General features: G+C 38.9%; 1 protein-coding gene across 1 annotated transcript in view; it reads left to right on the forward strand.

Moving 5' to 3' along the window:
- Nucleotides 1-12,473, forward strand: part of psmd1 (proteasome 26S subunit, non-ATPase 1) — a 145,903-nt gene extending 133,430 nt beyond the window's left edge. Inside the window, exons 20-25 of the mRNA XM_059944518.1 lie at nucleotides 2,861-3,030; nucleotides 4,914-5,006; nucleotides 6,694-6,789; nucleotides 7,040-7,195; nucleotides 10,959-11,110; nucleotides 12,266-12,473. Of these exons, the coding sequence (XP_059800501.1) occupies nucleotides 2,861-3,030; nucleotides 4,914-5,006; nucleotides 6,694-6,789; nucleotides 7,040-7,195; nucleotides 10,959-11,105 (662 nt within the window). The 3' untranslated portion in view covers nucleotides 11,106-11,110; nucleotides 12,266-12,473. The remainder of the gene's footprint in view (nucleotides 1-2,860; nucleotides 3,031-4,913; nucleotides 5,007-6,693; nucleotides 6,790-7,039; nucleotides 7,196-10,958; nucleotides 11,111-12,265) is intronic.
- Nucleotides 12,474-13,193: the final 720 nt, after the last annotated feature.

Here is a 13,193-nt window from a genome sequence, read left to right on the forward strand (position 1 = left end):
TAGGCCCTTTGACAAATCTGGTCTTCTGCCTACTACCAGACATCTGCACCTGGACCATATCCCTCCAACTTTTCCCATCCATATACCTATCCAAACTTCCCTTAAATGTTGCAGCTTGCCTGTTTTAAATATTGAACTCGCATCTACCACTTCTACTAGCAGTTCTTTTCACATTTGTACCATCCTCTGAGTGAAGTTCCCCCTCAGATTCCCCTTAAACATTTCACCTTTCACACTAAACCAGCTACCTCCAGTTTTAGTCTCATTCAGCCAGAGGGGAAAATAATGACTACATGCATTCACCCTATCTATACCCCTCAAAATTTTGTATCCCTCTATAAGATCTCCCCTCATTTGCCTATGCTCCAGTGAATAAAGTCCTAATCTATTCAACTCGGGTCAAGTCCCAGAAACATCCTTATAGATTTTCTCTGCACTTTTTCAAACTTACTGATATCTTTCCCATACATAGCTGACCAGAAATGCACACAATATTCTAAATTTAGCCTCACTTACACCTTTTATTTATTTATTGAGATACAATGCAGAGTAGGCCCTTCCGGTTTTTCGAGCCACACTGCACAACAACCCCTAATTTAACCTCAGCCTAATCACGGGACAATTTACAATGATCAATTAATCTACCAACTGGTAGATCTTTGGAGAACATAGAAACTCTTTGCAGACAGTGACAGAAATTTTGCATGGGTTGCTGATACTGTAAAGCACTATGCTGCCGCGCATCCCAGCTCCTGTTCTCAGTGCCTTGATTTATGAAGGCCAATATGCCAGCAGCTCTCCTGTGACCCTTTCTACCCTTGATGCTGCTTTCAAAGAATTATGGATCTGTTTTCCCGTATCGCTTTGTTCTACCACACACCTCAGTGCTCTATTATTCACTGTGTCAATCTTGCCCTGGTTTGTCCTCCCAAGTGCAACACCTTACACTTACCTGTATTCAAGTCCATCTTCCAACTTTCAGCCCATGTTCCCAGCTGAACAACATCACACTACAAACTTTGATAACCTACTACGCTCCCAATTTTGATGGCACCTGCAAATTTACTGAGCCAGTTTGCTATACTATCTTCTAAATCATTAATATAAATGATAACAATGGTGGACACAGCATAAATTCTGAGAACTCATTGAAGCCAGAGTGATCATTCAGCCACTCAATTATCTTCAGTTAAACCATTTTTGATATGTAACTATCTCCAGTTTTTAAAAATTGTTTCTGTATACCTTAATATCCTTGTATATCACTGTTTTGAAGTTATCAATGGACCTAGCTTTCTTTGGGATGGAGGGAGGTGGGGGAAAGTTTGATTGATTTTCCTGTGTGGAAGTAATCTTCTGAAATGGTCTAATTTTAAGTTTGTGTTTCAGTTTCTAGAGCCTCTCACTGGAGGAAATAGTTCAAAAGTAACGAGTGAAGATCTGCAGATGCTGGAAATCCAAGCAACATCCACAAAGTGCTGGAGGAACTCAGCACGCAAGGCAGCATCTATGGAAAAGAGTAAACAGTTGCTGTTTTGAGCCAAGACCCTTCATTGGGACCCATGCTTGGATTTCCAACATCTGCAGATTTTCTTTTGTTTGTGATTGAAAACCATGTTTTGAATTTGTTGCACATTCTATTTCTCCTGAAGTATCTTTTTTTTCAATAATCAGGCAACAATAATGTATGTTCAATCTTCTAGAGAAGCAAGTTGCGATTAGACGATGTGTCATCTTGTTATTCCCTTAATTGAAACAACTTTATCATCTAAATCAATTATACTAGAGGTTCTGTATAAGTAATTGGACCCATATTGGCTTGAAATCAATTCATGGGTGGAATCTAATTTATATCGGAATTTGACAAACAGTATATGGACATTATAAGTTAATGCAAGGCAGTGTATTTGAATATTGAGGCTATTCACATATGATCTCAGCTGCATAGTTTGGAAATTAATATCTTGATCACTTTAAACACAGCATCTTATTAAATTAGAATCTGGCTTTAGATGAGATGCAGTTAGTCATAAAGCAATACCACACAGATATAGGCCCTTTGCCTTAATGAACACATGCAGACCATGGTGTCCACCTTCTCACTTTCTCATTCTCATTTTGCTACGTTCTGCCCATATCCCTCTCTAAATCCTGCAACTCCAGCAATTCCTTAAGGTGCTTCTTAAATTATAGCATTGTACCTGGCTCAACCACTCCTTTGGCACCTCATTTATTATATAGTTGCAGTAAAGTTGTACCAAAGTCACAATTTTATTTACAAACACTTGTGCAGTCAAAACACACCAAGGTATATAATAGAGGTGTTATCAAACTAAATTTAGTAGTGAGACACTGGATTATGTTGGAGCAAGTATCTAACAAGATTGGTCAATGAGACAGGATTTAAGAAGCACTCAAAAAGCTGTAAGAGGAAGTGGAGGAGTTGCTGAGGTGTGATAGTTTATGCCTTAGACAGTTGAATTAAAAACAACCAAAATTTTGGGTTGTGTGATGGTGTATAACACAATGTATTTTTTTCTCCCTCTATTGAAATTGAGATTCTCCAGAAAATAATTTGAAGGGTGAGATTGTAAGTTAGATACAGCAGTCAAAGCTGTTATATTTACAAGGCTTTTACTTGCTGTGCAGTTTCCAAAAATGAATGCTTCATAGGATATGCTCCTTGTTAAGGGACCTCCAAGCTTGAACAGTTTAGTAAAACAAGGTCCATTTATATACAATTAATTCCTTGTATTGCACAAATCCTTTATCATTTAAATTAATACATTTTGCTTAACTCCTAAACAGCGGGGACATTAAGTCATAATGTAAGGTTATTTAATTTCCTTTTTCTTGATAGGTGGCCGTAATATGACCATTTCACTTCAGTCACGGACAGGGCACACCCACATGCCCTCAGTTGTAGGAGTGCTGGTGTTCACTCAGTTTTGGTTCTGGTTCCCTCATTCGCATTTTCTGTCCTTGGCCTTCACTCCAACTGCAGTAATTGGACTTAACAAGGACCTCAAGGTAATTTGTGTGTTTTTTCCTTTGCCCCTTTTTTCAAGGGAATGTGGGAAACAGGAAGCTTATGAATTGGGAATGGTGAGTTTTAAGAGAAAGTGGGAATCATCACCAGTGAGACAGATGCCAATCCATAAGGATTTTGGAATAACTATCTCATGGATTATCAAGAGTTTTACTGTATGCTGCTTAAATTCACCATGCCTGTAAAACAGGAAAGGTTAATGCTTTGCATGTAAACAGGCTAACTTGCGTTTTGTATTTAAATTAGTCACAAAACTAGATGATTTGTGCATGTACTATAGTAGATAGATAGGTTATTAAAATAGATTTTAAACATGCAATGGGGTCAGGTACTCCAGTGACAGCGCTCTGTGAGCTATGATAGATGTGGGACCAATTGCAGGTCATAAAACTTGAGCAGATAAAGTGAATTCAGACTGAAGAACTCCTTTCTGATGTCCGTTACACTGTTGGTGTTTATGGCAACAGTGAAGATCCTGCATTTCTGGGCTTCTTTCATTATGTCAAAAGCTCAGTTCTCACTACTGTCAGTCATGCAAGTTCTGAATGGAGACTCAGCAATACCAACACACTCAGAGGTAGAAGGATTCTTCATTGCTGTTTCCGTAAAGTGTTGTTTTACCAGTCAGGGTTCTAAGCCCTGAGCTGAACCCTGAAATCAGGAGGGCCAGTGGACCGCTCTTATTCTAGCCTCTACCCTTTGACCTGTTTGGCATGGGTGACCCTCCCAAGAGCCAAAGCATAAAGCCCAGACTCCAGTCAAAATAGCTTTCTGGGTCACTGAGGCAAGCAAGCCTCCAAACCACAACAAAGTTGTGGTTCTCTTGGAGAAGACTGAAAATATTTTCACTACTGAAAATACCATCTTTTAGATGAAGTGTTAAGCCAGTGCACTTTTTAAATTAAATAGAAAAATGCTACACATGTTGGAAACCTACAGAAGAAAATTCTGTAACTACCCTGTAGATCAGGCCACATCTACAGCAAAAAAGATATTTCTGGCCAATAAGCTTTCATTATGTGATGAGTTCTGTGAATGGTCGTTGCCTGCTCTCCACATATGCTACCTTATCTTCTTAGTACTTACAGAATTTTCTAAGTTGCATCTGCAGTTTTCTTAATTGGATGTAAAATATCTTGCAACTGAAGAAGAGCTAGATAATTGTTGTATTCTGTCCAGTGTTTCTTCCCGATACTTGTATTATAATTATGATGACACTGTAAATGTGTTCCATTGATTGTGAAATGCCCTAGGAACACCAAAATTGTACAGGTGTCCCGTTTTCGCTAACCAAAGCGGATTAAAAAAGACACCAGCTTTATATGTGTGTTTACCCCGAGAAAGACTACAATGACCGTGAAACCTTGTGCAGGCAGTTGTTAGCACATGTGTGTACGTGCCAATTTTTTTTCCTCCAAGTCGATTTTGGCTCGCTGTCTTCCCGATTTTGATAAGTGAAACTACACCATACATACAATATTTCTACTTTATTGAGGGTGTATATTTATCATATAATTCATGCTTTTACTATATGTTAGTGTTACTTTAGGTTTTATGTGTTAGTTGCTTTGATTTGGTAGGTTATTTTTTTGGGTCTGGGAATGCTCAAATATTTTTCCCACATAAATTAATGGTAATTGCTTCTTCACTTTACAACATTTCAGTTTACAAACGGTTTCATAGGAATGCTCTACCTGCAGATTGGCGGGGGGAGAGACCTGTATATAAATGCAGAAATTTCCTTCCCATTTCTAAATAAATTGAATTGCACAAAATTTTCTGAAGTGTATTTTGTTGACCTTGTTTTTCTTCAGCTTGCTGTATAACTTTTGAACACTACTTGTATGGTATGCTTTGTTCACAGATGCCTAAAGTCCAGTACCGATCAAACTGCAAGCCATCCACATTTGCTTACCCAGCCCCATTGGAGGTTCCCAAAGAGAAAGAAAAGGAGAAGGTCTTATTTCATAGGCTATTTCCATACATAAATGATAAATCACAAATGCAGTGCAAAGTTCAGAGGGATAGAATAGTCTCAACTGTGAATGTTTTCTCTTTTTTGGTTCTCTTATAAAATATTCAAATTATTTTTATGAAATTGTATCTTAAGTTTCATCCACTTAGTTTAATTCACGATTTAAATTTTGAAATTGTTAAAAATGCAAGTTAAAATATTGAGTATTACTAAAACAGCAATATCATACAGTCACATAAGCTTGTTTCTTCTTTTGATGAAGTAGAAAATTCAGGTATTTTTGGTGATTGCACTTTCTATAGCTGTTGCTGCTGTTGTGTATTTTGAACTTGAACTCATCTTTATTAAGCATAAAACACAGAAAATATAGACCAGTGCAGTGCAGTACAGACCACTTAACCTACTCCAAGACCAATTTAAACCTTCACTTCCACATAGCTCTTCATTTCTCTTTCATCCATATGCCTACCTAAGTCTTCTGGATCTCCTTAATGTATCGGCCTCTACAACCTACCACCTCTCCTGGCTGTGTATTCCATGCCTATAAAAAAAAAACTACATCTGTGCATCTGACACATTAAAGCTATGCCCCTTGTATTATCTATTTCTTCCCTGAGAAAGTGTCTCTTGCTGTCCTCTCAATCTCTGACTTTTATCTTTATTTACACCTCTATCTAGTCCTTTCGTCCTCCTCTCCAAAGAAAAATTCTCTAACCTGCTCTCTAATCTAGGTAGAATCCTAGTAAATCTTCACTTGCACTCTCCATAAAGCTTCTACAGCCTTACTATAATAAGGCAACTAGAATTGAACACAGTACTCCAAGTGTGGTCTAACTAGAGTTTTGTGGAGCTGCATTCGTGAACTCAGTCCCCTTAATGATGAAGGTTTGCACATCCTTAACCACCCTATCAACTTGTGTTACATCTTCGAGGGATTTATGTCCCTCCACACTTTGAAGAATCCTGCCAATAGCCCTATATTCTGCCTTCAAGTTCAACCTTCCAAGTGAATCACTTCACACTTTTCCGAATAGAACTTGATCTGCCATTTCCCAGCCCAGCTCTGCATCCTGTTAATGTCCCATTGTAATCTATGACAACCTTCTACATCATCCATAACACCAATTTTGTGGTATCTGCAAATGTGCTAACACACCTTTCTATTTGTTCATCTAAGTCATTTATAAAAATCACTAAGAGTAGAGATGCCAAAATAGATCCGTGTGGAACGCCACTAGTCACTGACCTCCAGACAGAATAGTCTCCATCTAATAACACCTTCTGCCTTCTGTTGAATCCACACAGTCAAGATTACCTGGATCCCATGCCTCCTGACTTTCTGAATGAGCCTACCACTTGGAGCCTTCAAGCGCCTTACTAAAACCTATATACAGCACCATATCCACTCCCTGCTTTCATCAATTTGTTTTGTCACTTCCTCAAAGTATTTAATCAGGCTCATGAAGAACAATCTGCCACTCACAAAACCAGGTTGACTATCCCTAATTCTCCTGTCTCTAGGATTCCTCTCCAGTAGCTTGTCCACTCACTGATCTATAATTCCTAGGGTTATCCCTATTGTCTTTCTTTAAACATGATAAACTTTTTAATTTCTCTACATTGTGACTCTTGGCTTGAAGTATAGATATGCAATCTGTTAAATCCGCAGGTATCAACAGCTGTTTTGTCAATCACTGCCAAAGCAAAAAAGAAAGAGAAAGAAAAAGAGAAGGGAAAAGAAAAAGATGAGGAAAAAATGGAAGTTGTAAGTATGAAGTGAACAGAGATTTGAATTATTTGTATTAAAGTATCTTGTAGTCAGGAAACTGCTGAGAAAAAGAGAAAGAATATAATTTTCTTGCTTACACTTTGCAAATTTCAGAACATAACATTTAAACATCTATTGAAGAATAAATTTAATACTTGAAAGTGCTTTATATGGTAACTTTATTAATTTAGATTAGGAATGCTCATATAAATGTATACTTATGTTAATTAAAGTTGTTACTCTTCAGGAAGAAACGGAGAAGAAAGATGAAGACAAAGAAAAAGAAAAGAAGAAAGAACCAGAGCCAAGCTGTCATCTGTTGGAGAATCCAGCTCGAGTAATGCCTGCACAACTCAAAGTCTTGGCAATGCCAGAAGGTTGCAGATACCAGCCCTTTAAACCTGTGAGTATTGCGTTCAAAACATTTAACTTAACCAGTTGTACATTTAAAGTAATAGAATGTAAGACATAGGAGAAGAATTAGGCCATTCAGCCCATCGAGTTCTTATCTGCCATTCCATCATGGCTGATCCCAGATCCCACTCAACCCCATACATCTGCCTTCTCACCATATTCTTTGATGCCCTGACCGATCAGGAAACAATCAACTTCCACCTTAAGTATACCCATGGACTTGGGCTCCACCGCAGTCTGTGACAGAGCATTCCACAGATTCACTGTCCTGGCTAAAAAAAATTCCTCCTTACCCCTGTTTTTAAAGGTTGCTCCTCAATTTTGAGACTGTGACCTCTAGTTCTGGATGCACCCACCAGAGAAAGCATCCTCTCCATATCCACCCTATCTAGTCATTTCAACATCCAATAGGTTTTAATGTGATCTCCACACATTCTTCTAATCTCCAATGAGTACAGGTCCAAAGCTGCTAAATGCTCCTTGTATGTTAACTCCTTAATTCCCGGAATCATCCTTCTGAACCTCCTCTGGATTCTCCAATAACAACATGTCCTTTCTGAGAGTGACATTTGCAATTTTCCAGTCCTCCAGGACCATGTCAGAATCAGTGAAGGATACTTGCTTGAAGGATCTTGACCAATGCATCCATTATCTCTTCAGCAACCTCGCTCAGGTTGGGATGTAGTTCATCTGGTCCAGGTGATTTAACCACCTTAAGACCATCGAGTTTGCCTAGCACATTTTCGTTTGTAATAACAATGGTGCTCACTCCTGCTCCCTAACACTCATGGACCTCTGGCACGCTGTTAGTGTTTTCCACAATGAAGACAGATGCTAGGTACCCATTAAGTTCATCTGCCATTTCTTTGTCCCCCACTACTACTACCTCACCAGCATTATCTTCTGGTGGTCCAATATCAACTCTCAACTCCCTTTTACTCTTATAATTAAAAAATAATCTCTTTTAGCTTTTAGTATTCTGCTTTATATGATTGGCTAGTTTGCCCTCATATTTAACCTTTTCCCTTCTTATAGCTTTTTTAGTTGCCTTTTGTTGAATTTTAAAAGCTTCCCAATCATCCAACTTCCTACTCACTTTTGCTACCTTATATGCCCTTTCTTTGGCTTTTATGCAGTCAACTTCCTTTGTCAGCCATGGCTGCCTACCCCTGCCATTTGAGAAATATTTCTTCTGTGGGACATATCCATCCTCTGCTTTGTGAACTATTCCCAAAAACTACAGCCATTACTGCTCTGCCGTCATCCCTGCCAGTACCCTCCTCCAGTCCACCTGAGCAAGCTCCTCTTTCATGCCCCTGTAATTCCCTTTATTCCATTGCAATACTGATACTGTAACTTGTTTTTCTCCCTCTCAAATTGCAGTATCATATTTTGATCACTGCCTCCTCAGGGTTCCTTTACATTAAGCTCCCTAGTAAGTTCTGGGTTATTACACAACACCCAATCTAAGATAGCCTTTTCCCAAGTAGGCTTAAGCACAAGCTACCCTAAAAAGCCACCTGAACAAATACCCTTTCTTGCGTCCCAACACCAACCTGATTTTCAAATCCCCTTGCATATCGAAGTCCCCCATTACAATTGTGTCATTAGCCTTACTGTATGCTTTTTCCAGTTCCCTTTGCAATCTCAATCCCACATCTTGGCAATGATTTGGAGGTCTATATCTGATTTCCATAATATTTTTTAACCCTTGCAGTTTCTTAACTCCACCCACAAAGATTCGACATTCTCTGACCCTGTCATCACTTTCTAAAGATGTAATTCCATCTCTTACCAAAAAAGCCACGCCACCACCTATGCCTTCCTCCCTGTCCTTTTGATACAAAGTTTATTCTTTGACATTAAGCTCCATCTGTGGCTTCTTTTTAGCCACAGCTCAGTGATGCCCACAATGTCATCCGACCAATCTCTAATTACGCCACGAGTTCGTCCACCTCATTCCAAATGCTACACGCATTTAAATACAGCACCTTCAGTCCTGCATTCTTAGCCCTTTTGCATTTTGTCCCTGTGGTATAATTTAACTCTTAATGCTCTGTATTTGTACCCAATCATCGGCTTGTCCTTCCTTACATTCATGTTACACTCATCATCTACTTGTAAACCTGCTGGCTCATTATTAACTCTATCATGCTGGTTCCCACCTCCTTGCCATAATAGTTTAAACCATTCCTTACAGTTCTAGTAAATCTGCCGCAAGAATATTGGTCTCCCTCAGATTCAAGTTAACCCGTCCCTTTTGTACAGATCTCACCTGCCTCAGAAGAGGTCCCAATTATCCAGAAAACTGAATCCCTGTCCCCTGCTCCAATTCTTGAGCCGCATATTTATCTGCCACCTCATTCTAATCCTATCCTCACTGTCACTGTGCACTGGCAGAAACGCCGAGATTACTACCCTTGAGGTCCTGCTTCTCAACTTCCCTCCTAACTCCCTGTATTCTGTTTTCAGGACCTCCTCCCTTTTTCTACTCATGTCATTGATACCAATATGTTCCACAACTTCTAGTTGCTCACCTTTCCTTTTCAGGATATTGTGGATGTGTTCAGAAACGTCGCGGATCCTGGCACCTGGGAGGCAAACTACCATCTGTGTTTCCTTTTCGCACCCCCTTCCAACAGTACTTAAAATGGAGTACTTTTTGTTGAGAGGGACGGCCGGAGTGCTGCTCTCCACTGTCTGAAGTTCTCCCTTCCCTCTCCTGACTGTCACCCATTTATCTATCTTCTTTAGCCTTGGAGTGACTCCCTCCTTATAGCTCTTGTCTATCACTTTCCCTAACAAGCCTAAAGTCATTGAGCATGTAGGCGTACCCCCTATTCTTTCAAGATTTAAATAAGAAATGAGGAATGAACCTACCTACTTGCCTTGCCTCTGCCTGATCTCGCCAGAGCCCTGTTGAGCAAAAGCCTTAACTCTGCCTCAGATTACTCCTACACTGCTAGGCAGTACCTCCCTTTTATAAAGACTTGGGTTTTTAAAGCTTTTTGCCAGACCTACGCAGGAATGCTTCTGTTGCTTTTGCAAAGTACACCAATCACTCACTCTCATCAAAAGGCTTCCTGCTTTTTAAAGCTCTTCGGCAGACCTGCACAGGAATGCTTCTGTTGTGCCCGCGCTGTACTCCAATCAATAATTTCAATATATGGCTTAATAATTGATTCAGCATGATTATGCTTTTTACTATAGTAATGTAGGTCAAAAGGGCAAAATAAAACTTTTTATTTACAACATTTATTGGTTAAGTATTAGCTTAGCTTGGATCATGGCTAGAAAGATGTGTTTTATGGAAGAACACAGTGATTCCAGCACTTCAGACCTTATCCAACAGGCACAAGATACTTGCTATTTGCCCTCCTTTTCACAATTTGGGTCTGAGTTCCTGTTCTCCCTTTTAACTCACTGGGACCCGGTTCTGGCACTTCCATTCAAATCCCTGGTGCCTGGCTTTCCATGCTCCCTTGAAATGTACCAGATTCAGTGGACAATTGTATTATAGGCTGACATCTATTTTAAAAAATGTGTTGCAGTATTAATGGTAATATTATTCAATGCTCTCAAATCTGCCACTCTGGCCCCAATAATGTCCAGAATGTGCTGATTTAAAGGAGTTCTACTGTATATTCATTCAGATTAATTTCTTGTTTGAAATTCTACAAAATTACTAAGTGTTTTTCTTTACATAAATTCATCTGTTTTGTGATGGTGTGGTTGAAATTTTGTTGTTGCAGCTATCAATTGGTGGGATTATTATTCTGAAGGACACCAGTGAAGAGGTAGAGGAGCTTGTGGAACCTGTTCCTGCTCATGGTCCGAAGATTGAGGAAGAGGAGGAGGAGCCTGAACCCCCTGAGCCATTTGAATATGTTGATGATTAAACCAAGTAAGTCTTGCAACTTGTCGATCCCTCTTGTGCTCTGTTTCATCAGTAACAAGAGTAATACTTGCACTTGTGTAATAAATTCTTGTAGCAAAATGTCCCAGGAGACTTGTAAATTAAAATAATATCATTAACACCAAGCCACAGAAGGAGATATTGGGACAGATGACCACAAGCGCATTCAAAGAAATGAAGTTTTAAGAAACACCTTAAAGAAGAAAAAAAATAGTACTTAGAATTTAACAGTGCAAATGAAATTGGAAATGTGCAAAGTGTCAGAATTTGAGTGCAAATATCTTGACAAAACAGGAGCCAGTTGCAGAGATTAAGAGCGACTGGACCATAAGAGATTTGAAAAAATGTTTCTGCATTAAGCAATTAGTACAAATCAGAAAGCATGAGCTACTAGCTAGAAATGAGTTATTGCATTTAGATTTTTTTGTTATGAAAATCTTGATTCATATTTGGATGCAAGTATACTGGTCAACAACCGTATGGTTAATTTTCATATGCAGGTTGTTAGGCTATATGAGATTCAGAGAGCATTATCTGACGTTCCTAAAGTTTAAAAAAAAACATTAACAATAATTAATCTAAAGAGAATGAAAGTTTTAAATAGGAGGTTAGTTATAGATTCACTGGGTGTTTTTCCTAAGGTTCAGTGGCTTTCCTGTACTTCTGGAGTCTAGGCACAAGTAATAGCTGTTTGATTATGTCTGGAGGAAGTGGTAAAATTATTAGAAATGCAGGAGCATGCCCGAACTGATTTTTGGTATTCAACTATCATGGCACCTGGACATCAGTTCATTGGTAATATCACTCAGCTTTTATCAGGCCTCTTACTTCAAATCTAAGTTCTTCTTGCACAATTAGTAAATGGCAGATATTCTTAAAGCAAATTGATGAGAAATTCATGTGAGCTTTGTTTTTCCAAATCTCCCTATTTAACTAGTGGTTCTACATCACATGTATTGTCTGCACGCTCCCTATTATGGGAACCAAAATATGAGCTAGATGCAACTTCTTTTATTTGGGTGGATTTAAATAAATGGTTTTCAGATTTAAATGAGTGAGAATGAAATGTTCAAACTAAGTAAAACATTTTTGCCAACAGGTGTCACTGAAAGGCTCATTCTGTTTTCTTTTGTTCCTTCACAGACTGTCCACAGAAATCTGGGGATATTTACACCATTTTCAACATTTTAATTTTATTGGGGGTACCTGTTTAAGGTGATCACACCATGCTTCTACAGAAAGGAGGGCTATTTCATATCTGGATTGATAACTTTCAGAACAACTGCAAGAGATTAATTATACATTGTAAAACTTGGTAATGTTGAAGAAATCAATAAACCACTTTCATGTATAAAAACATTGTTTTTTATTCAAATGCACTGTTTCTGTGCATTGGAGCCATTGTAGCAGGGTTATGATGCAAGCAGTCAGAATACTTTCCACTGAGTCTTTGATGACAACCAATCTCAAACTTATAATGAATTCGAACTACTAGTGTGCTTTCTTTGTGACTGCATCAATGTGATGGTCCCAGGACAGATTGTCAGAGAATTTGTAACCCTGAAATTGAAGCTGCTCACCCTTTCCTCCACTGACACTTTAATGAGAATGGTGCACGTTCTCTTGACTTCCCTTCCTAAAGTCGCAATCAATTCCTTGGTTTTGCCGACACTGAGCGCAAGGTTATTGCAGCACCACTCAACCAGCTGATCTACTTTGCTCCTGCATGCTTCTTTGTCACCATTTAAGAGTTTTCCAATACCAAAGGTGTCATCTGCGAATTTATACAAATGTTGAATTTGAGCTGTACTTTGCCATACAGTCATGAGTGTAGAGAGAGTAGAGTAGCGTGCTAAGAATGCAGAAGCACCATTTATAAATTCACCTTTGTTGATAGTCAGCAAGAAGATATTATCACTGATCGATACTGACTGTGGTCTCCAGACAAAGTTGTGGATCCATTTGCAGTGTAAGGTACAGAGACCCTGGTGTAGAAGACTAGTGATTAATATCGAGGAGATGATGGTATTGAATGCCAGTCTTAAATCAAGAAACAGTAGGCTGACATTTT

This window comes from Hypanus sabinus, chromosome 2 (assembly GCF_030144855.1).
Source record: "Hypanus sabinus isolate sHypSab1 chromosome 2, sHypSab1.hap1, whole genome shotgun sequence".
Taxonomy (NCBI): Eukaryota; Metazoa; Chordata; class Chondrichthyes; order Myliobatiformes; family Dasyatidae; genus Hypanus; species Hypanus sabinus.